The 22,970-nt window shown below is 35.5% G+C and overlaps 5 protein-coding genes across 5 annotated transcripts; 4 read left to right on the top strand and 1 right to left on the bottom strand.

The window, feature by feature from the left end:
- Positions 1–1,691: 1,691 nt before the first annotated feature.
- SPOG_05679 (uncharacterized protein) lies at positions 1,692–5,909 on the bottom strand. Its single transcript, XM_013167490.1, has one exon. It carries the CDS (start codon positions 2,502–2,504, stop codon positions 2,196–2,198), a length of 309 nt encoding a protein of 102 aa, XP_013022944.1. The 5' UTR covers positions 2,505–5,909; the 3' UTR covers positions 1,692–2,195.
- Positions 5,910–6,559: 650 nt separating this feature from the next.
- SPOG_04973 (membrane transporter) lies at positions 6,560–8,444 on the top strand. Its single transcript, XM_013167456.1, has one exon. The coding sequence runs from the start codon at positions 6,594–6,596 to the stop codon at positions 8,277–8,279; it is 1,686 nt and encodes a 561-aa protein (XP_013022910.1). The 5' UTR covers positions 6,560–6,593; the 3' UTR covers positions 8,280–8,444.
- A 936-nt stretch (positions 8,445–9,380) lies between these two features.
- On the top strand, positions 9,381–9,545 carry SPOG_04974 (uncharacterized protein; the record flags this gene model as incomplete). Its single annotated transcript, XM_013167457.1, has 1 exon — positions 9,381–9,545. One exon carries the CDS (start codon positions 9,381–9,383, stop codon positions 9,543–9,545), a length of 165 nt encoding a protein of 54 aa, XP_013022911.1.
- Positions 9,546–13,517: 3,972 nt separating this feature from the next.
- Positions 13,518–17,538, top strand: SPOG_05680 (uncharacterized protein). Its single transcript, XM_013167491.1, has one exon. The coding sequence runs from the start codon at positions 13,612–13,614 to the stop codon at positions 13,942–13,944; it is 333 nt and encodes a 110-aa protein (XP_013022945.1). The 5' UTR covers positions 13,518–13,611; the 3' UTR covers positions 13,945–17,538.
- Positions 17,539–18,284: 746 nt separating this feature from the next.
- Positions 18,285–18,948, top strand: SPOG_05735 (hsp16-like protein; the record flags this gene model as incomplete). The annotated part of the gene is made up of 1 exon (XM_013167497.1): positions 18,285–18,948. The coding sequence occupies one exon, from the start codon at positions 18,285–18,287 to the stop codon at positions 18,714–18,716; it is 432 nt and encodes a 143-aa protein (XP_013022951.1). The 3' UTR covers positions 18,717–18,948.
- Positions 18,949–22,970: the final 4,022 nt, after the last annotated feature.

Below are 22,970 nucleotides of genomic sequence, written 5' to 3' on the forward strand. Positions count from 1 at the left end.
CATTTATGTAAGCAATTTATGTATCCTCCAAAAAGTTAAGAGTCTGCACATGAAAAGTACAAAATTTGACCATCGGTTACTCCCTTACCCTGCTTTTCTCGTTGTAAAAAAAAGGAAAAAAATAAACACACGAAAGTAAATGTCAATAATCAAGTTCTCATCCGATATTAAATTTGATACATTTTTGCGACATTTCACTTTTATCCTTACAAAAATATGAAGAATCCAACGTATGGCAATTTCATGGTATCAAGTATTGGTAGACAAGATGGGACAGAGTTGACGATAACAAAATCAGTAGACCATGAATCATTATTTGTAAATGGCTGAAATATAATTGTTACTATAAGCATTTCTATTTATTTTCTTATAGGTTTCATGTTTCTTTGCTTCTTTTCATTTTCACATTTCTTTAGTTCCCACTCCACCCGCCGAGGGGGGGAATCTCCGAAACAACTTTTAAGTATTATTCCTTTCCTCGTTGAGTATTTAAAGATTTACCGAACCGGTTGATTTATAAGACCCCTCCGTTACAGTATCTCTAAGAAAATATTATCAATAGATGTTTCGCAAATGACCATTTCGGACATTCACAACTTGTACGTTGGAGAGATAAAACACGATGAAGTAACGAACTTGATAAAGCTCGTTCCAAGACTTGAATCACCAAAAAACAGCATGCTTAAGAAAACATCTATCAATTTGTATTTAAGTAAGAGGATGGAAGCACAGTGCTTGTAGAAAATTGTCTTTAGAAGGAAGATGTTTAAAGCTGAATCAAAGTTAGAGGTAACAGACTCATCTTTTCCCCCAGAATCAGAATTGAATGGATCAGAAAAGAAAGATGAAAAAGAACTGTATTCTTCTTTAACGGACGTAAAAGAAGAAGATTTTTGGGAGAAGGAGGAGAAAGAAGAAACTTTAGAAGATGACCTAAAAGAACTGCCAGTAGAAGTTCGGGAAACAATGCTGATTCCGTAGAAAGATGTTTTGCAATTTGATTTCCTCAAAACGAGCTTATAATATATAGACTTAGAATAATAATTACTACCTAGAAAATTAATACCTTATTCCTTTATTTGTTTATGATGACAGTTTGCTTACACGAGTATGTCATTGCCTTATCCTTTCCTTCCTTTATTTTCTCTATTGTAAGTCTCGGTTTGCTTTTGCTACCCTACATCTATCGTGACAATGACAAGAATATTGCAAAACACTTATCGTGAAAGTGACATTTTTTCCTTCCAAAAATCAATTATTTTTTGAATTCTTTTATTCTATCCGGAAGATCAACATCATAAAGGTCTTTGTATATGAATTTCTTTTACTATTTCTATATAAACAACTACTTTTTTACATTCAACGCCTGAAACCCCGTTTTTGCACAACTACACAACAATAATACAAAGTAATACAAGTTAAATGCAAGATCTACTAATGTATAATTCTGTATATCGTGGTGAAATATTAACAGAAGCAATATATAAAAGAATACTAAAGATAACAAATCCAAATGATAAGATTTTAAGATAAATATATTGGCTAATTCTTTTGGTTTTCTGTAAAATCGATATTGTCTGTCATTTTCCATTGATTCTTGTTCATTATTTTTTGTACTGCTTAATTTTTCGTTTTCTTTGTCATTTTCAACGAACTTACTACCATGCTAACTAAATTACAAGAAATTAAGTGGTAAACTTTGACATGCAACATTAATTAGAATTCTTCGATGTAAATAATTCAGCCGCTGACCTAATTCTATCCTAGTCTCGTTCTATACATTATTCACTGTTTATCAATTAAACATTCCATTATTCTTGGACTTTCTTAAATTTTTTAATTACAAGTTTGAGAATAAAAAATAAAATGAAAAAAGCATTCTGTCTTCTTTCTCAAACAACACCAAGAATGTCACTCTTTACGAAGTAAACGACATTGACAAACTCCGATGACACATTTGCAAAGTAACAAACAATAGTTACTTAATTCTGATCATTTGTGTTCCCATTTAAGGAACCATCAGCTTGTACTTACACATTCTCCCGAACAAAAAAAGCAAGTGCAATTAGACGATCTCTGCCCCCAGGGATTTGCAACTTTGCTTGTAAGGATCCTCTTAACATTTTCTTCAAGATTTAGTCAATCCACAATATAGTAAGCAAAGACCTCTATAGTACATCTGAAACGGATAGTTTCTAATTGTGGTCCTGTTGCGGCATTGATAACAACTCTGATGGACAGCATGCGTTATGTCTTAAAAGACGAGCCTTAGGTTCTTCAATATAACAGTATAGGCATTTCTGGTTAAGTTTTTTAAAAACCTTTTCCGACAAGCCGCTTTCGACAATGATTCTACCCATTTTCTCATTAATAACCTCATACTTTTTCTTATATTCATTGAGCGCATTATTATACAAATCATCAACAATTTGTGCCAACGAATGTTTTTGATGATTGCTTTTCAGTAAGTCGGCGACGGAACTTATGTTATTTCCGATTCGCATGACACTGTGCCATTTATTGCTAGCCGAAGAACTTGAGCTAAATCTTTTGAACAGTAGGTGACGGAGTGGAAGTCAGAAAATCCACATTCCGAAGCAAACGTGGCTCTTTTCCAAAGTTTGAACGATTTATCGATTGCCGATGATCATCTGTAAAAGAAGAAGGAGAGTATTTCGAGGATAGAAAGAGAGAATCGTTCCTGTTTTGCTTTGCAATCAAAATTGACTCTTTTTTATCCAGCAATTCAGGCATACATCGAGAACAAAAAGCAGTCTGGAAGAAAGTCACAATCACTGCATTCACCACAAAAAGCGACAGAACTCACAATGATTCGTTATCAAATAGATTTTTCGTACCATGTTCTCTACAAAGCAGTAACGGCAAACCCGGCATCTCTCCTTGCAGGACCTGTCTCCGAGCATAATCCATCCCTAACGACGGCGAGCCATAGCGAACCACAAGCCGCACATCATAATAATTTACATCAAGCCCAAAGGCCTACGTTGCGACCAAGATTCAATCATTACCAAATAGATCTGTAAACATATCGAAACTAGTTTTTCGCTCTTCGTCTGCTAATCGCCCGTGAACGGAATTCCATGAGTCTCTTTTTAGAAGGGTTAACTTCCATCTGTATAATTCTATACTCCCCTTTGTTTGACAAAACACGTTTGCACAACCATCTCCCTCACAGCATTTGCTTTTCCTATTAAGCTGTATAAATCTTGCAAAAATCCTCCTTTTTTAAGGGTCTGAGGAATTGATGTATCTTTTTCCTCTCAGTAGATCTTCAAACCACTTGAACAAAATTAATTGAAACAATTGTTGGCACAAGACTTTTAATGCGTGAGGAATCATTAAAGTTAAAAGAAGAACGGGTGTCGCAATTCAAGACAATTTCCACATTTTGCACAAGACGTGCCTCCAATCGATATCCATAAACAAAGTATGCGCTTTATCAATGACAAAGCGCGCCCTGCTTCAGCAAGGCTCCTAAAAAAGAACAATATCATCGTTTAGTGCAGACTTAGAAATAGATCCAGTAGATTCGAAGATTGGAGCGAAGCATTCTTATTTCGTGTCCACATCCGAACATACAAAACGGTATCTCTCGTCGATTTATTCGAAACAAGCCTTGCCTCAGTAATGGACTTAAACAATGGTAATCAGCCCAGATTTCTGTTGCTTTTCTATAAATACGGACAGCACAAAAGTCAGAGACTTTCCTGATCTCGTCGGAAAGACCGCGATCAAATTGTTTTGTTTAAAAACGAAGAAATAAGCGCTTGAACTTGCTTCTCCGTTCTGAAATTCGGTTTTGTTCTGTAAAGCATGACAATGAAAAACCACGAAGGTTGGTTACATACGGTAACGGCAATAAAGCTACTGACACTGAAATTCCCGTTTTTTTTTTCTTCCTAATTTAGGTGACAAGTCTCGTTTGCTCACTTGCAGTCGTAGTCGTTGTCGTTAAACTATCGGTACCACCAGCCACTGGCTGGCTTAATGATTGGAGCCTTGCGTCTGTTTTGCGCTATGGTAGTTAGGACGATTTGATTACCTTCACCGTGGTAATGATCATTGCGATGAGTTGAACAAAGGTCTATGACTATGTAATATAGATTTGCAATAATTCTTCTCGCTTACAACTCGCCTTGTAGAAGTTAATCATGAAGTCCTTGGGCAAGTGAGGAATGCTTATCGAAAGTACGACCATATATTTGAAAAGCTGTAGTTACAGTATTTCTTGTTTCTAAATCAGAACAAAGATCTTAGGATATTCTTCGAAATTTTTTTCTTTAATTGAGCAATATGGTGATAGACCCGAAATCCGAAAGGCTTTTGAATGGTTTGATACACGATTCTAGAGAATAATAATAGCGAATTAACTACTACACAATAGTCCTTGGGGTAATTTTTCGCTATTATAATCAGCAAATCACTTGCTTCCAAGTGGGTCCAAACTCCTTCATGGCCTCCAGCCATTTGAATTCCTGCCGCATTGGACTCTTGTTCCGAGGATTCTCCAGAAGCTGCTCTACTTGCGGCACCCTTTTTTCCTCAAAGTTTCGATATACAGATCAATTTGTTCTGCCTGCGTCTTTCGTCCATCCTTTCCAGCGACCGCAGGGTAGTCAATTTTAAAATAGCGATGTCGCTGATAGTTTTTGCTTTTCTACGTTTGTAGAGGCAAACGGCGTGTACACTCCTCCATATTAACCTCCCCATGGTGATGCCGCAAATAATGGCAAACCGTGTCAAATTTTTCTTGAACATAGGCTATTGAATTAAACACACAGGGAACACATTCGTTATCTGTCCAATAGCATGGGTATCATTTAATATAGGGATAGACTTTCTTTTGCGAAGGATACTTAGCTTGGACTAACAACATCGTTATAAACGCAAGTCATGGAGCTCTTGATTTACATGATTGTCTAAATCTAAACGATGCTCCCTCTTAAAGCTTCGCTTAACAGCTGGTACATCCACAACGGATTCATATGACAAACACGCCACGACCATGACAGACAAAATCTGAAAGCCATAAGTCGTTAGTTTGGAATTGATTTCTCCATATAAAGTCATTCCCAAAATATCCTCTGTTGACCGCCAAACAAGTTTTTTGCTCAATCATTCCTCTTTTGCAAAGACCAAGAATAGAGAATGCCGTGATCGGGGATGGCTCTAACGGATACCGATTTTCAATGTTCACTTGTGCCGTACATTGAATACTTGGCTTTCCTTACTGACAGCATCGTTTGTATCGATGTTTGTAATATTTAGCGTTACTGCCGTGAAGTTTCTGCATCTCATTGACTTTATGTTGTTCAACAGAGTGGGAACAACCATGGACATGCTGTTTCACTTTCTGAGGAATCGTATACTGTTTCATGCAAAGAAATAGTCCTCCTCATGAGTGATAGCACGGTGGAGCCATAGCTATAGGGTATCCGAATCGAAACACTAGAATGATGAACAGCTCAACGATGATAATTGCATTTTGATTGAGAAACGATTCTGAGCAAAATCTGCAATCAAATATCATATGTTATACGTAATTCCAGCAACCAACAAAGATAAAGACGGAAAACTCCGAAAACGGTCAAAGAATGCAATTGACGATGTGCGACGCGAACTGGGGCGAACTGCAAACAACAACTGTAAACGTAAACTAAAGCTAAAACTAAAATTAAAAAGTGAAAAACAAGTTATAAAAAAAGGTAAGCGATTTTAAAATCAAAAAAATTTAACAAACAGGAAAAGTTTCAGCAGGTTGTATGAGCTTTTTTTGTTTTCATGAAAACAATTTCTACAGTGAATTATCCCTAAAGTGAAACTGGCATTTAAACCCCAAAATTTATTGAAAGCTGCATAATCTGTGTTTGGTTGAAGTCAAGCTGGAGTGGCAGGTCAGCAGGTCAGGTCCTCTATGCATGGTATATACCACCGTATTTCTCAAGACAAAATCGAGTTTGAAAATGATCATTTAATTGGTTTTTTTAAAACCCTTACATAAGTTAACAAAAATATACAGCAAGAGTGAGTTGAGAATCGCCCTAAAAACAGCATTATTAACGTTTAGAAATTTAAAAGAATAAAACGATCATTCCTTTTTCGGTTATTTATCAAAAGTTTTTTAAATTGGGTTATTCAATTTGTTTTATTTAACATTTATCTAAAATTTGATAGTAAGATTATTATTTGTTTGTTCATTCTTTTTAACTAATTCTACGATAAATTCAAACAACAAATATACAAAACGGTATACCTCTGTGCCTGTACAACGGCACTCCATATAGAATTCAATTTAACTTTCAACAAAGACAAGAAGGTCATCTTTGGTGTGCCAGACATACTAAGGTACACCATTTTGTCCAATTTACTAAGCAATCTGCGGTAAATGAGTACTTAATTCATGTAGTAACCGCGGAAATTCTAGGTTTTCTCCGTCTGTGAAAGCCAGTGTTATCAAGAACAACATGCAATAATAATTTGATACCATAAAACTGATAACGTATCTCTAAATGATATATTAATTTCTATTTCCTTTCTAGTTTTAAGTATACCAAGTAACCCAAGCTTTAAAAATGGAAGAACTGAAAGCTGACAAAAAACTCGAGATTGGATTAAGTGAGAAAAACCTGGACGTTGGCTATGGAGAAAGCTCCTCTGTGGATCTTAAACCTCAAAGTCGTTTTTCATCTTTCTTGAGAAAGCTAGAAATTAATTCAAGTAATGTAGAACGTATAAATCATGATTTGCATCCGACCCCACCAGAAAGAAGAAAATACAAAGCATTGGATTATTTTTATTTGTGGAGTTGTAATGGTTTGAGTGCTAGCGCATTCAGAACAGGAACTTCATACATGGAAATGGGCTTATCGCCAAAGCAGGCACTTGCCGCTTTGATAATGGGAAACGTTTTCATTTCCATTCCTATGACGTTAAATGGTTTGTTTGGTTCACATTATCATATTCCCTTCGCGATTCAATCTAGAGCCTCCTTCGGTTATTATTTTAATACGTTGATTATCTTGCTACGTTTAATCGCTGGGTTATTTTATTATGGTACCAATGTTTATACGGGTGCAGAATGTATCCAAACGATATTGTATGCTATTTTTAAATCCTTCCGAACATATAAAAATCGATTACCAGAAGATGCTGGAATTACTTCCAACTTCATGATATGTTATTTTGTATATTGGGTTATTTCTGTCCCTTTCCATTTGATTAGGCCAGAATATCTTCAAAATTTCTTTTTGGTCAAATCCATCTCTACTTACATAGCATGCTTTGCAATGCTTATTTTTTTACTCTGTAACGCAGGTAGCAACGTGGTATGGGATCAACCAGCTACAGTTTCAGGAAGTAAATGGTCATGGGTATTTATGTATGCCTTAAATGCCTCTGTAACGGGTTTTTCTACCTTAGCTGTGAATGTCAATGACTTCACAAGATATGCAAAACACCCGAAGGCACCTTATGTTCAGTTTCTTATTCTGCCCGTAATTGCCGCTGTGTCTGCGCCCATTGGAATTATTTCAGGAGTCGCTTCGAAAATAATGTATGGAAGTGCTATGTGGGATCCATTAGAAATCGCAAATAACTGGACTTCTAGTGGAGGAAGAGCCGCAGCATTTTTTATGGGATTTACTTATTTGATTTCACAAATTGCACAAAATATATCTGATAATACTGTTGCCGCGGCCAATGATCTTTTATACTTTTTCCCAAAGTATCTAGATATTAGAAGGGCGCAGATAGTTGTTATTGTCATCGGTGCTTGGGCTATTGTTCCTTGGAAAATCTTGCAAAATGGTGCTTCATTTTTAGCTTTCCTAGGTTCGCTAAGTATTTTCCTTGGTCCAGCTGCCGGTATTCTGATAGCCGATAAATTAAAAAATCATCATAAATACAACATTGATGAATTTTACAACCCAGCAGGAATTTACAGATACAATACATTTGGAACAAATTGGAGAGCTCTCGTCGCCTTTCTGTGCGGCTCGGTTCCATTATTACCTGGAATGGCAATGAGTATCAATACCAACATAATAATGCCTGAAGGTATCACACACTTGTACTATATTGGGTATTTTTACGCATTTATGACTGCATTCTTGATTTATTATGTCTTAAACTTGGTTTTCCCAGCTAAGGATACACTCCTTGAAGAGGCTGTGTATCCGCCAAGTACACAAGCAGAGCTGGTTGACCCTTCCACTTTGAAACCTAAAGATCGGATGTTATATTACATTAAGTGTTATTAATCATTGAAGATCCAGTTACTTTCATGTCAATAATGTCCCATATAGTATGGTAATAAGTGGAATATAATTGTTAATTGCTAAAAGGTGTTAGATTTTTGATTTAAAAATAGGTACCTGTCATTGTCACGAGAGGTGTGTTGTTAATATTATATATATTTGTCATTGTCTGTCTGTCTGTCACGATAAGTGTCTTGTTTATATTATATATATTAAAATACACTGTCATAAGAGCATATTGTCATATAATAGTAAATGCCAAAAGATTAAAGGAAGAGATATTACTAATGGTAAACAAAACAAAGAAAGTACAATTTTAACAACCATTTGGACAGTCTTTCGGAATGGAAGTCTTTCAAATAAAGAGACTTTTGTTTACAAAGAGATAGATTACGTTAGTTGTCCCAGCGAAGATACATAAATTATGAATTCACAGTCTAATTCTTCAGATTGGAAGATTCGACTGGTCTGGCTAAATAAGATCGTCTTCCTACTTTCAATTTAGTTAATCAGATCCCTGGACATATTACTATTCTTCTACGTAGTAAACGTCCAATTCCAATAGACAATTTTGTAATTGTACTTATTACTTCCACTCGATTTACATTCTCATAACGTGTGAGATTATTACTTGACCAGCGGCGTATTCTAAGAACCATAATCTTAACAAAACGCGTTCTGTAATACCGACACCAGCATACCGCCCGACGATCATCAATGCGTTAACAATCGTCAAACACTTAACGGAGTTGAAGGAATCCGTAATTCCACTTGACAACAGGGGGACCTCCCAAGCAAGTGTCCTCATCTCAAATAAACAAACAAAGCAACTACCAACACCTTTTCATTGTGACCAATAGTTGCTACAAAATTGGCTTCGCTGACCCTTTTTTAAGAATTTCAAGAATGAGTCAAGATTTATTTACGAACCCTTTTGGAATTCCTCCACCATCTGATGATTCTGATGCTTCCTTAAGCCGTTTCATAGCTGAATTCTCACAGGCGATTCCCCAGGATCAGTTTGATTCGTTTAGAAGCAAGTTGACGAGCCTTCATGAAGCCGTTATATCCAAACTTCGAGGAGAGACTCGTCCACAAGATAACATGTCTGAAATTCGTGGGATGCTTCAAGAGCTTAGAGAAGAGATGATTCAAGGACAAAATAGCCTCCAAGAAGGACAGAATAGCCTCAGAGAAGTTATGATTCAAGGACAACGCAGATTAGAAGGACAGCTTGGATCTGTCAACAACAACGTTCAAATTAATTAAGGTGATGCCTATTTACAATGCAGCAAAATTGATTCCAAAGTTAACAAGACAAGGACCTCAGCACAAAGATCTGAAAACATAATTAATAGAAAAGCCGCCAGGGATACAAAACCGATTCCATTTGTTAATGGACAGGAACCTCCTGCTGAGCTACCTGAGTTAAAAACTATCTCCGACGTTGACAATTTGAATCCACAGCAACTGAAAACGTAAGCGGAGGGATATGGGTTTAAGTATGACGAGAATGAGCCTCAAAAGTCTCTTAAAAGAAAAATCGCAGACTATGCTGGTTTTGTTACTCACCAGGATATTTTATACGAATTGTCAGACAGCAATGAATCCCTTCGAGACGTAGGAAACCAAAATAGTGCACCAAATCAACGGGCAGGTACACGCAGGCCTCGTCATCATTGATAAACGTTACGAGCAGAACAGAATTTTTCTTCTCTTCTCTTCTTATTATAAAGCTTATTTAAAGCTTTCTAACTTTTGCTGTTGAAGATTAAAACTCTCACTTTCCTAAGCATTTTTATTTCGGGTAATGCCTATTCCTATTCGCCATATTAGGCTTTTTAGAATCGCATAATTATCCTGTATGACTTTAAAAAAAGAAAAATGGATCCTCTCTCTCTCTCTTTTTCCCAGTTCTATCGAAGATGAGAGTTATCCTTTATGGTTGATGGTTCTTAATAGTAACTTATTCAAAGCAGTGAAACTTCTTACTAAGGAAGTAAGTTTACCGTTGATAACTTTTCCAATCAATATCTCAATGTATTGAAAAGATTCTATTCATTTTTCTAAAACCCAAAAAGTTGATCAACACTTTTTTAGAGGGGCTTTGGCAAAAGTCAGCGGATGTTGTCACAATTTCTATTCTTTACGAGAACCCAAGAGATTCATAAAACAAGTGTTTCTATGAATCGTTTTCGAGAAGAATGCATCCCCAATCAGAAGTATTCTCCCTACAAACTGTTTGGTAAAGCTAACCATACCTAGGCGAAAACACCAGTTCCCGTCCGATCACTGCAGTTCAGTGTCTGAGGATCTTGTGATTAATATGCTTCGAAGAGAACATTTGTTTTCACTCCTTTGATTTGACTGAATGAATATATTTTATTTCTTGCTTAATTCTATTTTTCTTATAATCTTTTTTTTTTACCTCTTTTCTTCCATTTTTAGTTGGCTTTTAGTTAAACATAAAGTTAATAACCATTAGACAAAAACTCTTTTACTACGCCCATCCTTCCTCTGTACAATCGATACCATGACTCTTCCCAATTAGAATATTGTATTTCTTGAAGTTTCACCGTCATGGAAGAAATCTCGCGCTTTATGACTTTTTTATCGAGCGGAAATTATTACTACATTTGGACGATGTATTACGTCCAGGGATTTGGTTAACCCTAAATTAATGAGAAAAGACATCTTATAAAGTCAAACAGCCGAATCATTCAATCTGGAACTTTAGGCTATAGGCCAATTGGTTTTATATAATACCTTCGGAGATATACTTAGCATAATTTAACTATTTTGTAATTCAACTTTCTCTCGTCCATTTTTAATGTTGTATTTTCAATGCTTTTTTTTTTACAACTTGTAGTATATCATTCTTTAGCCTGATGATATTTGCTAATATCCAGCAATATCTTCAAATCACAACGACATAATTTAGAATTTACTATATTAACAAAACACAATTCGTTAGACTGACATTGACGCTGACGTTGACAGGTCGTGAATGCTTTAATGTGATGGATGCCCGAATAGATGGGAACTAACTCAGCTTAGGCGGATGCTCGATCTAGCAAACTCGAAAACTCAGTACTCGGTAACTCAAAGACAAAACTTGGTAGGTTTCATTACAGGAAAGTAACTGCACTACTTTTTCGAGTGTGATATGATACAAAGTAATTTGATTCATTTATATTAAGCTAAAATGCTTTCAACACCTAAGCTAGTGGCTTTCATTTATTTTCGTAATATATCGCAAGGTCTAATACTTCCGACTACTAAAATTAAAAGGCATGTACGCGATTGTAGATATACTGGTAACAACACGTTACTTACATGAGGATCCAACGGTTATTTTTTCTGTCCATTTCTTTAATTACGTCTCAAACGAACCGTATTCACAAAAATTCGAAAATGTCCTTCGTTATACCCTTCATCCAAATGCATGGATCAGTAGACAAAACTATAATCACAATATACTCAAATTGATGATATGTTGACGACGTGTTTAACAACAGCAAATAGGAAGACTATTTTTGGAAAAAGAAAGGGAACCTAAGGCTGACCCCACCTACCTTCATACATCATCCAGCTGGATTCGATGCGTTTTATTTTTCATTTATTACTACTCTCTTTCTTTTTAAATATCTATCGAACTGAGCTTAAGTTAGCTTTTGTTAAAAACATCGTGCGTTACAGATGAAAATGTAGAGCGAAATTGTGAGATTCATTTTTCTCATTCAAGTTTTTCTTTTCTTCTATTTGTGGATCCTCTAAAGGACAAATAGGATTTGTTCAATTCACGAGATGGTTCTGTTGAGTATACCATGCCAGGGAAAAGATCAACTCTTTCGTACACTGTATCAACCTATCTCTTTTTTTCTCACTCGATCATTATCTTGATCTAACAGAAACACTCGCAAAACTACCAAATTCGATAGAAGAAGGGCAATATGGAACTCCTGGTTCTTATCATCAATAACTCGTACTTGGACCCATCCAGGATTGAAGATTTTGAGTAAATTTCTGATTTGAAACCCACTCGCGAGAGAAGCAAGTACGAGGTATGCGACGTTCTTGAAATTTTAAGTGAAAATAATAGAACCGTTTCGCCAGAAGACATTTATACCTCTTACCGACCCTTATATTGTCCATGCACTGCTTACCTTCTTCTATCTCAAGAACCCCTTGGCGAAGGCTTCCTATGAGCTTTTCAACACAATCTTCAGAGAGCGCTTTTTTCGGACTTATTAATCGTTATCAGGAGCTTAAGAAGTCATTGAAACGACTGCACCTTGCTATAGAACACAAGAAGTATGGTGAAGCATGGTGGCGTCATGAGTACATCGTAACAGGCTCCACATTAAATACAATCTATATTTTTGATTTTGAGTGGATAACGAATTTGTTGTCTCTTAAATCAGATTGAGTTTACGTTAAGCAAAGTATTGGAAACAATCGCTAATACAACAGATGATAAGGAGCTATCGGAGAAATATACTTCATCAAGTACCTAATAGAAGACTTACAGACTTTCGGATCACAAAAGTCTTTAGTCGGTTTATTCTGCATAGCTAGCAAAGCTATTGAAATTGTTTAACTGCTTCTTTGATCTTTCTCTACTGCATCGATTCCTGATGCTTTATTGCGGTTTCTATTTCTATATACGTATCAATCTACCCATATCAACAGTTTATTGAAATTGGAAGTAAATGAAATGAGTAATAAATAATAAGTAAAGTGTTTTATTATTAAAATCTAAATTTAGCAGATCCTTCAATGGTCTTCATGAAGATGACAATGGAAATGAGGAAAAAAAAATAACCCAAAAAAAAAGGAACATGTACCAACCAAGTTCACAACTTATAGTTTTATTTACTTAAATGGCCGCTGTTGTTGCACTGGAATATCAAGCTAAGATCCTTACCTGTCATAAATGATAAATATAAATCTCGTAGCAAGGATCCTTGTCAAGACCCACCTAATATTGTTCGATTTGGCCATGCCTAGTTATATGAGTAAATGTTACTTGGGCTAAATTTAAAATTTAGATTGAAAAATGAAAAGATTCAGATATTCCTGCTTTTTTTTCTTTTTTTATCTTAATTGATATTTCTAGATTCATGCAATAAAGGATTATATACATTGACCATTTTATTGCACTCCATGTTTTTCGCCCCAATGGGTTTGTATATGTAATGTAAACATCAGTTCTAGCTAAGTCCATATGAATAGGGCAAAACCTTTTTGAAGTAAGAGAAAAATTTTAAAACATATATAAATGTAATGGCTTCTTTTTATTTTACTTCATATAGTATTGATACGTGCTTACACAATGAATTATTATCCATACATTATTGATTCGAGGGAAAGCCTCAATCGCAACAAGAGAAGAAATTCTGAAACTTCTGCTGAACACAATGCTGCTTACAATAACTTATCGAACGCCGAAATTGCAAACTCTTCATCTTCTCCTCCTTCTAGAGGTATATACTCTTCTACTGAAGGTGAAGATAAAAGAGACAATCGCGAATCCTCTGAAGAGAGACGATGGTGGAAATTCAAAATTAACAAGGATGAAAGGCTAAGAAAATTAAAAGAAAATAGAGAATTTGAAAAAAACCGAAGAAGGAAGTCAATGGAAGACATCGGTTTTTACTTTTACTAAAGAAAGTTGATATTTCCTTCTGCTTGAGTACAGAATCTGCTCATTATATGTTTGTCTATTGGATACTTTTGAAAATTGAAATGCTGCACTATGAAAACCAATCAATAAATTACGGAATCGATTCTTTTTAGTTTATACCTATTTATTGTCTTTATTTATTTATTTTCTTTTTGTGTATTTCAATATGTGTCTATTATATACTCGTTCATTCGTTGAGGAAATGAACCCCTGGAATTACAATTTTAAATACGCAAAGCGAGAGAATGATTTATGAAACAAAAAAGTTTTGTCACATACAAAGAAACAAGTTGCTTTTAATATTATAAAGTTATATCAACCATGATTCTACAGTTTGAAACCTTCAGACTGGAAGATACGCTTGGTTCGGCTAAATATATTTCCTTATCCTACCTAACTATTCATGGACGATACTACTAGCGGTACATGTGGCACAACAGAATATAATCCAAGTAAATAACAGTATCAAACACAATGGAATACGAGAACCTACTCCACTGTATTTCTACTCATTTTTTGGCTTACAATACAGGTTAAATTCCTTTATTGTATGATCCGGCAACATAAATGATTACAAAACTAACATTGCCCTAACAACTACTTAACGCGTTACTATTATCTTACCTTGCTTTTAGTAGCCAAAGAAGTAGTGGTCTCGCAACTTCTTCCTCGGATTCGTCAAAGGTTATTTCATCCACAAACTTCCTTACGATCACCAACCACCAGGGTCAAGAGATAAAACTAAAAAACAGAAAAAGAAAAATATCGCCCAAAAAGATTTTTAACCCTTTTATTCGTTTAAGAAATTAAACTAAAAAAAATAACTGGACAAACAAGGAGTTAAGGATAAGGGATGAACATAATGTCCTTTCATGCATTTTGCAAGACGGAATCATCTTCGTTTTCCTTTATATAAACTTTTCTTTTGCTTAAAAGTTCTTTGCAAGTGAAATGACATTCCCAAATGCGAGAGTTTTTGTTGGTAAGCAAGGCTTATTCTTTTTCATTTGGTGTACGTTGTTTTCGTCAATGAAAGAAGAACTCCAGTATTCTGACCTACTAAATCCAAGGTTAGTTTCCGATGGATAGATGCTGATAAGAAACATCCTAAATATAACTCTGCTTCTGATTTCGAAAGATTAGATGGACGAAAAGCCTTCACTTACTTTCCAGCGAAAGAATGGGTATTAGCGTTTGATAAAAGCAAAGTTTTGGAACAATTATGAACAGTAATGAGATAAAGGGTACATTCCGTTTTCTATGATTATCAACGAGATACTTTGACTGGCGGTTTTCTTATTAAGGGTGGTTCCGTTCTAAATTTTACTATTTCATCTAATCTAACTCATCCTAAGTAATCGTTTGAGTGTAAGGAACAAAGTCAAGGAGCTTTTTGCTTTGCTTCAAGACGCTGTCAAAATACCGAACGCCTTATTAAGCGTCTGCTACTTTTGGATCAAATTGGAGTCTCCAAAGTGTTCAACATTTTAAAAAAAATAAATAAAGTTGGTGTTTTTATGGAAGGTACCTTCCATGCATTCGAAATAAACAAAATGGCTTATTTCTGGTTTCATCGGATTTAACTACCGAAATCAATGCTTCTAAGTGCCTCGTCCACATTATATCTATGATAACGATGTTATCCTAGGCTATATTTACTGGAATACTTACCGAAAAGTCATTTGTTTGCATCTCGGCACAACTTTTGGAGCTCCCTTTGTAAACCAGCTCTTGTAATTCACCTAACAAATCAAACAAATGGGGCTTTACGCCGTTACCCGTCTTCTCGTTGGTATACAAGAAACTCAACCTTCTGCAGATAGGATGTGAGCCTTCCAACATTCGAATTTTGGTTTCAGTCTATACTCGGAATTTGGAGAAACCATAGAAACCCACGAATTTACAGCCGAGACGAGCTTCTCTAGGTTGGAGATTGATTCTTATGAGTATAGAATTTTTTTTTTTTCTACAATCCAGACCTGTCAACCACATCCCTAGACATTAGCACTCTTCTGGTTCCATCGACCAATTGAAGAAATACGATCCTACAACTGTAGTCTTAATTTCCACTCGATAACACTGTCATAAACCGTGAGAGGTACTAGTGTAACACCTACAAACCATGACAGTTTGATGATTTTAATCTATTATCTTCATCAAAGAATAATAGAACATAACCGAATGATGAATGTTACGGCTACGAGACAAATAATATTATATACTCATGGAATCAACTGCGGTCAATGTTATTATTACCAAGATCACTACGAATGAGGTGAATGTTCATGGCTACATCAATAGTGTTGACGTAAGTCAACCATCGTGTCTCCTCTCTCTCTTTTATTTACGAATTTATAAAAACAAGCCACACATCGGAAGTTCCTCATGAAAGATTTGTTGCGTTTTGAAAATGCTGTTGCAGTATGTTACTAAGGGCAAGGAGAACGGTTTTGAAAAAAGTAAAACCGCAAGAACCCAGACAAGTTAGAATTAAGCCTAAAGAAGTTTAAGTGAAACTCAAGGCTGCTTCCCTCAATTATAGGGACCTGACAATAGCAAAGGCAGAATATCCTCAAGGTTATAAGATACCAGCGGTCCCTGGATCCGATGGTGTAGGCGTTATTGAAAAAGTTGGTCAAGACGTCAAAGGATTTAAGCCTGGCGATACCATGATCTGTAATTTCTTCGCCAATTATATAGACGTAACACCCACTAAGGATGCGGTACTGAGACCGCTGTCCGTCAAATTGGTGTCTTCCCTGTCCATGCTCTGGTTCATTCCCTAAATATATAAGTTATGAAGAGGCATCCATTTTACCTTGTGATGCCTTGACCGCATGGAACGCCTTGTTTGGTGTCAGGGACCATTAATTGAAACCTAGTCAAAACGTCCTGATCCAGGGTACTGGCGGTGTCTCTACCTTTCCTCTCCAATCGCCGTGGCTACTGGTGCTCATGCCACAGTCATCTTTTCTTCGGATGAAAAGCTGCAATTTGTCAAGAAGTTGGGTGCTAGCCACTTGATCAACTATAAAACGAACCCCGACCGAATGGTCCAAGCCAGCTATGGAAGCTACCAACAGTGTTGGTTATCACCAGGTCGTCGAAGTTGGTGGTGAAAACACATTTCCTCAATCTTTGGAGGTCTCGGCTTTAGGTGAAATCGTTAGCTCTATTGGTTTTGTTACTCAACAAGGTACCAGCTCTACTGTCACTGCGTTGATCTCCTAAATTCTCAACAAGAATGCTAACGTTCGTGGTGTCGTTATTAGTTCTGTAAAAATGTTTGCAGACATGATTGCTTGTATTGAGGCTAATGATATTCACCCTGTCGTTGACAAGCTTAACGAAGCTTATAACTACCAATGAAGTCAACAACACGTCGGTAAGGTTGTTCTCAAGATTGACTCTCCTAAGTGTGACTATAAAGAAGAAATGATATGTAAATAACAAAATAAAATTCACTGAAGTAATTTGATATGTTCAAACATAACTTTTGAGGAAGCAGAGTTTAATCATCCAGGTAAGACTAATAGAAATGAGCGACAAAATGAAAATTAAATATATAAAGAAAATACATTTTTAATTTTACTAGATTTCCTATTGAAAAATTAATAAAAAAAAAAAAAAGGTAATCAAATCATCACCTGGTTCGTGCTTGTCTTTATAAGAATCCTAATTATAACGATGTATTAGAGTAAAAGCACGGTTTGTTTTCAAAATATCATCTATCATATCATCTTAAAATAAAAATAAAAAGAGTGAAAAGGAATGCTCGCTCTTGGTTAACCTTGGTTAACCAAAAAGACTTGAAAAGCCTTTTTTTTTTTCTTTTTACATAGCCCATAAGCGACTGAGCAGATAGTGAAACAAACATTGCACAAGGTAGCGACGTACAATAAAGTGGGAATATGCGAGAATGCTCGTTCGTTTTCTATCGTACAAAAGAGGAATTTTTGACATCATAGATCAGTTTCTAGAGATATCTAGAACGGCGAGTTTAACAAGGTAAACAAACCAGAAAAATGCAGAGCATCCATGAAAATAAAAGCGAAATTACAAAAATAATAATAATTAAAAAATAAAGGACAAAAACGAGAAACAAAGAAGCGGAAGGAACTATGTCGAAATCTCTGGAAGGACCCGGTGGTGGCAAATCATCACATCTGGAAGGTACTAAGACCCTCATAGAATGTTTGTTATTTTCTGTAGTTTAGGTATAAATGGGAGTCAAGTAGAGACGATTCAACAACATTGACAAAAAAGAACAAGAGTAAATTTTTATTTTAATTATTGCGTGAAATAAACGAGTGCTTTTTACAATGTCTCTTCAACCTTTTTTCGATTTATATCCATTTCAAGACGGTCTTTCCGACTTTTTGAGTTATTCCCCTCGCGTTCAACGCCAGGATCGTGCTGTTGATTTATCACCTGCCATTGATGTCCATGAAGGCAAAGACACAGTTGCTGTTGATGTAGAACTTCCTGGTGTCAAAAAGGAAGACGTTCAAGTTCATTACGACGAAGGAAAACTTACCGTTTCTGGTAAATCCGTGAATGAGCGCAAGAGCGAGGGAGATCGTGGAAACCACAGATGGTCTGAACGTCGCTTTGGATCCTTCTCTCGAACTATCTCCATCCCCAGCAGGATCGATTCCGACCGTATTGAAGCCCAATTTTCCAATGGCATTTTGAGTATTGTTTTGCCAAAGATTGAGCAGTCCCGATCCAAGAAACAAATCGCCATCAATTAAGCTGAAGGGCTAGTGGTATAGAGTTTATGATGATATGATTGTATTCTAATGAGAATTTATAATGGCATAATGGCTTTTTAATATAGCATAGTGGTTTAATGAGAGTTTATCAAATTTTAATAAAGTTCTCATTTCATTGTTTTTAAAATGTATATATTTATATATATTAAAATACACTGTCATAAGAACATATTGTCATATAATAGTAAATGCCAAAAGATTAAAGGAAGAGATATTACTAATGGTAAACAAAACAAAGAAAGTACAATTTTAACAACCATTTGGACAGTCTTTCGGAATGGAAGTCTTTCAAATAAAGAGACTTTTGTTTACAAAGAGATAGATTACGTTAGTTGTCCCAGCGAAGATACATAAACTATGAATCCACAGTCGAATTCTTCAGATTGGAAGATTCGACTGATCTGGCTAAATAAGATCGTCTTCCTACTTTCAATTTAGTTAACCAGATCCCTAGACATTACTACCATCTATATACTCAGTATGACTAAGTCCAATTAACGTATACAAATCTACAATCGTAAATATTGATTCCACTTGATTTTAATTCTCATAAACCGTGAGGATTATTAACGTGACACTCGCATATCGTAGAAATCAGGGGTGAAATATTTGATTACTATATAAAATACCAGATCGTTTCAAAACTATAGAAGACTGAAGTGCTTAATAATAATACTCAGTTAACGATATTTTACTTCCCTAACTTTTATGCTGGCTCATATTTAGGATTGAAGCAATCAATCATTTGTTCTCTGAGTTAATCTTGCGATATTTTCGTACCAAATCTTTTGCCAATAATTCAGGCGTTGCAAATCAGTCGGCTTCAATGTTGCGAAGGGGCTCAAAATATTGTTCGTATTAACTTTAATATTATTTTTATACTACGGTTGTATAGTCTTACAAAGGGGGTTTTCGTGCGTTAGAACATTTTTGTAAAAACAATTAGTTTGTATATACTCAATTAAAGCAAAAGACTTATAAAAAAACCAAAACCATTTCGACTTTGGTTTGTCCGATTGAACAAGTGAAAATCAAAAAAGAAACTATCAGTCACAGAAAAGCAGATTGCAAGAACTATGTCAAACTTGCTATATAACTTGTGTCTACAGTCGAAATCGAATCTTCAGACTGAAGATTCGACTGGTCTGGCTAAATAAGATTGTTCTTCCTGTAATCCATATAGGAAACCTGATTTCTGGAAATTACTAGCGTCTATAATGTATCATGACAGGTTTTAATTCAATATACTACAATACAACTTTGGTTGTTTATCCCGCTTGAAAAGCAGTAAGCATGCAGCATGCAGCATGAGGGTCCTGTCGTAACACCGTAAATAAATAACATTTTTACAAAGTGTTTGACTGTTAAAATCGGTGCTTTTGCTAAGCTAATGTTCTATACCGCAACTCTTTTCGTGTCCTCAATATATATGAGCATTGCTATCGTATATCACCTTTCAAAGCACGGGATTTCATGAAGTGCAAAACATTAGTACTTCCCCAAATCGTTATTCTTTCCTCAATATTCTTTAATATTATTTTAAATGAATATTTCTTTTATACATGAGTACTAATAATCCAGCTCGTCAGGATTTTTGAATATATTGTAACATATTCATCAGATGTTATTGTGGGTTTGCAAATTCCCAAACGGGGCTTAAAACACTAAACACAAACGGGTTCATCACTATTTCAGAAGCTGTGTACATTCGACCATTGAAAATGAAAAATACTATTGATTATTCAGTCCATCAAACTACAGCTCTTACTAGTGACGACCTTCATACAAATAATTCCACTAATCTCTTTTGACAATAAAATATTTCAAACCTTTATCCCAACCAAGTTATATATCCAGGTCTTGCTTTGTTAATTCAGACGTTCAGTACGTACCCGCTAAACCTGTTTCCTTGGATGATTATAATAAGCTGTCTTTTTATATAATTTCTGTTATCTGAAGCAACTGGATTTATTTTGAAAGACAATATTTCTTCGTCCGATTTTCAATTGTTCTGTTATTTTACGAATTGTTTTACGTTTCTTTTCCTTTCTTTTCTAATATTTTTCGGAATAACCCTTCACAGAAGGGCTAGCTTAAAAATGAATAAATCTTAATTTCCTTGCCTTTTTTTAGTTTTACCCAGATATAATGAGAAATAATAAACAATAGTTACTTGTGAAAGTTCGCTTTTATGCTAAAATGCTGAAAAGGTTCTATCAAGCACTTTTGATTTGTTGCAAACAGTGCTTGACAAATGACTGTAGTAAATCTCGCGCAATTAGAAACTATCCTAGTATAAAGAAAAATGTAATTTCAATTAATAGGAATAAGAATACAAACAAAATTTGAAAAAAAAAAAAACAACGCAAATAAAACGTTGGATCTGTTTGTAAACACACGACGATGTATAAACTCAAGGTAGTCCATTCTTGTAAAGTAGTACTTCCTTTTTCTTACCTTTTCATCTTTCACAGAACACATGAACAATACGGACTTGACGTGTATTTGTTTGTTTACGTCTTATTTGTTTACATAATTTTACGTACCTTTTAGCGATGGCTAATAGAAAGTCGTTGGGACACCCAAAAATAAGTCACACCTTTTTTGGACAACTTTATAGATTAAAAAGACAAGTTAGGTGTTGTGATTTTTCACGCCTACTGTTTTTGTGAGGACGTTTCTGATGTTTGTTGACTTCTGCTTCGTATTTGGCTGAATTACTTTGGTGTTCTATCTTAATATATATATTTTACCAATTAATTCCATGCGTCGGTTCGGTTGGATTGGGTTTCTTAATACCTCATTTGTTTTGGTCTTATATCTTTTTATAATTCACCCTTCTTTTTTAATAGCTTTAAATTGCCGATTTATCTTTTTTTTTTTTAATATTTCACAATGGCACTTTCAAGAAACTCAGAGTCTAAAAATCAAATGTTGAAAAAGCTAACGAGGATTCCGTTCTTGTCGATAAGCTATCTACCAGTAACTTTGAGAATCCAGAAAAAGTCGTCAATGTCGTAAAAGATTCTTTTGAACAGTATACCCCAGAAGAACGCGATATTTGTGTATCATCAGGTTGATGATTCCGATTATTATTTGCGGTGATAAATGAAATTATCTGCTTCAATTGGCAGGTAGCGTTACCGCTATTGGTGCTGGTCTTGGTATGCCATTGATATCTGTTGTTGCTGGTAAATTAGCCAAAGCCTTTACCGACCTTACTAGCAGCCCTAGTGCCGATGCCTTTCAATATTTGGTTTTCAACACTCTGTTAGCCTTTTCGTATTGTAATTTATTTATATTGCCTTCGGTGCCTTCGGCTGTTCTTATATTTATAAAATCACGTTTATTATATCGGATGAGCGCATCTTGCATCGAATCTGTCAGTTATTTACATGCCGTACCCAGTCAGAATGTTGGTTACTTTCAACGCCTTGGGGCTGGTGATTACTACTTGTAAAAATACCGATACAAACTACATTCCAAGATGGCTTGGGTGAGAAGGTTGGTTTGGTGCTTTCTGCTATTGCAACCTTTGTGTCTGGATTTGTTATCGCTTTTTTGAGACTGGAAGCTCCCCCTCGTTATTAATTCCTTGATTTTGGCTCTCCTTGGAGGTGTTACCGTCGGTATTAGCTTTATTGCAAAGTATACGAAAACCCAAATTGCCCAATTGTTCAGTGTTAGTACGTTTGTTGAAGAGGTTTATCCCAATACATAATGTGTTTGCATTTGGTACTTAGAGCTTATTAGCCAACCCTTATATCAAGTATCTGAACCCTGCCCAAACGTTATAGCGTTCATTATTTCTCTGCAAGGGTCTAATTATCGGATGGGTGTTTTTTGTAACTTACAGTGCTTATGGTCTTGCTTTTTGGGAAGGTGGTCGTCTTTTGCATGCTAGAGAGTTGAATGTAGTCAGGATGATCAGTTGCTTCTTTACTGTATTTATTGCATCATATAGTTTGGCAATATCTCATCTAAATGCTAACTTTTGTCGATTGCTTGTCAACAGCCAAAAAGTTTTTTGGACACGATCGACCGAGCAAGTCCAATCAACGCATTTTCTCCCGCTGGTAAAACCGTTAACCAAGTTCGTGGTGAAATTGAATTAAAAGATATACGTTTTTTATACCCTGCAAGACCTGAAGTTGTAGTTTTGGATAACTTTTCTTTGGTGTGTCCTCCTGGAAAATTACCGCCCTTGTTGGTGCTAGCGGTAGCGGAAATTTA

Source organism: Schizosaccharomyces cryophilus (genome assembly GCF_000004155.1).
Source record: "Schizosaccharomyces cryophilus OY26 unplaced genomic scaffold supercont4.2, whole genome shotgun sequence".
Lineage (NCBI taxonomy): Eukaryota > Fungi > Ascomycota > Schizosaccharomycetes > Schizosaccharomycetales > Schizosaccharomycetaceae > Schizosaccharomyces > Schizosaccharomyces cryophilus.

Coding starts and splice junctions, on each gene's coding strand:
- SPOG_05680 (XM_013167491.1), top strand. CDS start 13,612: ATGAATTATTATCCATACATTATTGATTCGAGGGAAAGCCTCAATCGC.
- SPOG_05679 (XM_013167490.1), bottom strand. CDS start 2,504: ATGCGAATCGGAAATAACATAAGTTCCGTCGCCGACTTACTGAAAAGC.
- SPOG_04973 (XM_013167456.1), top strand. CDS start 6,594: ATGGAAGAACTGAAAGCTGACAAAAAACTCGAGATTGGATTAAGTGAG.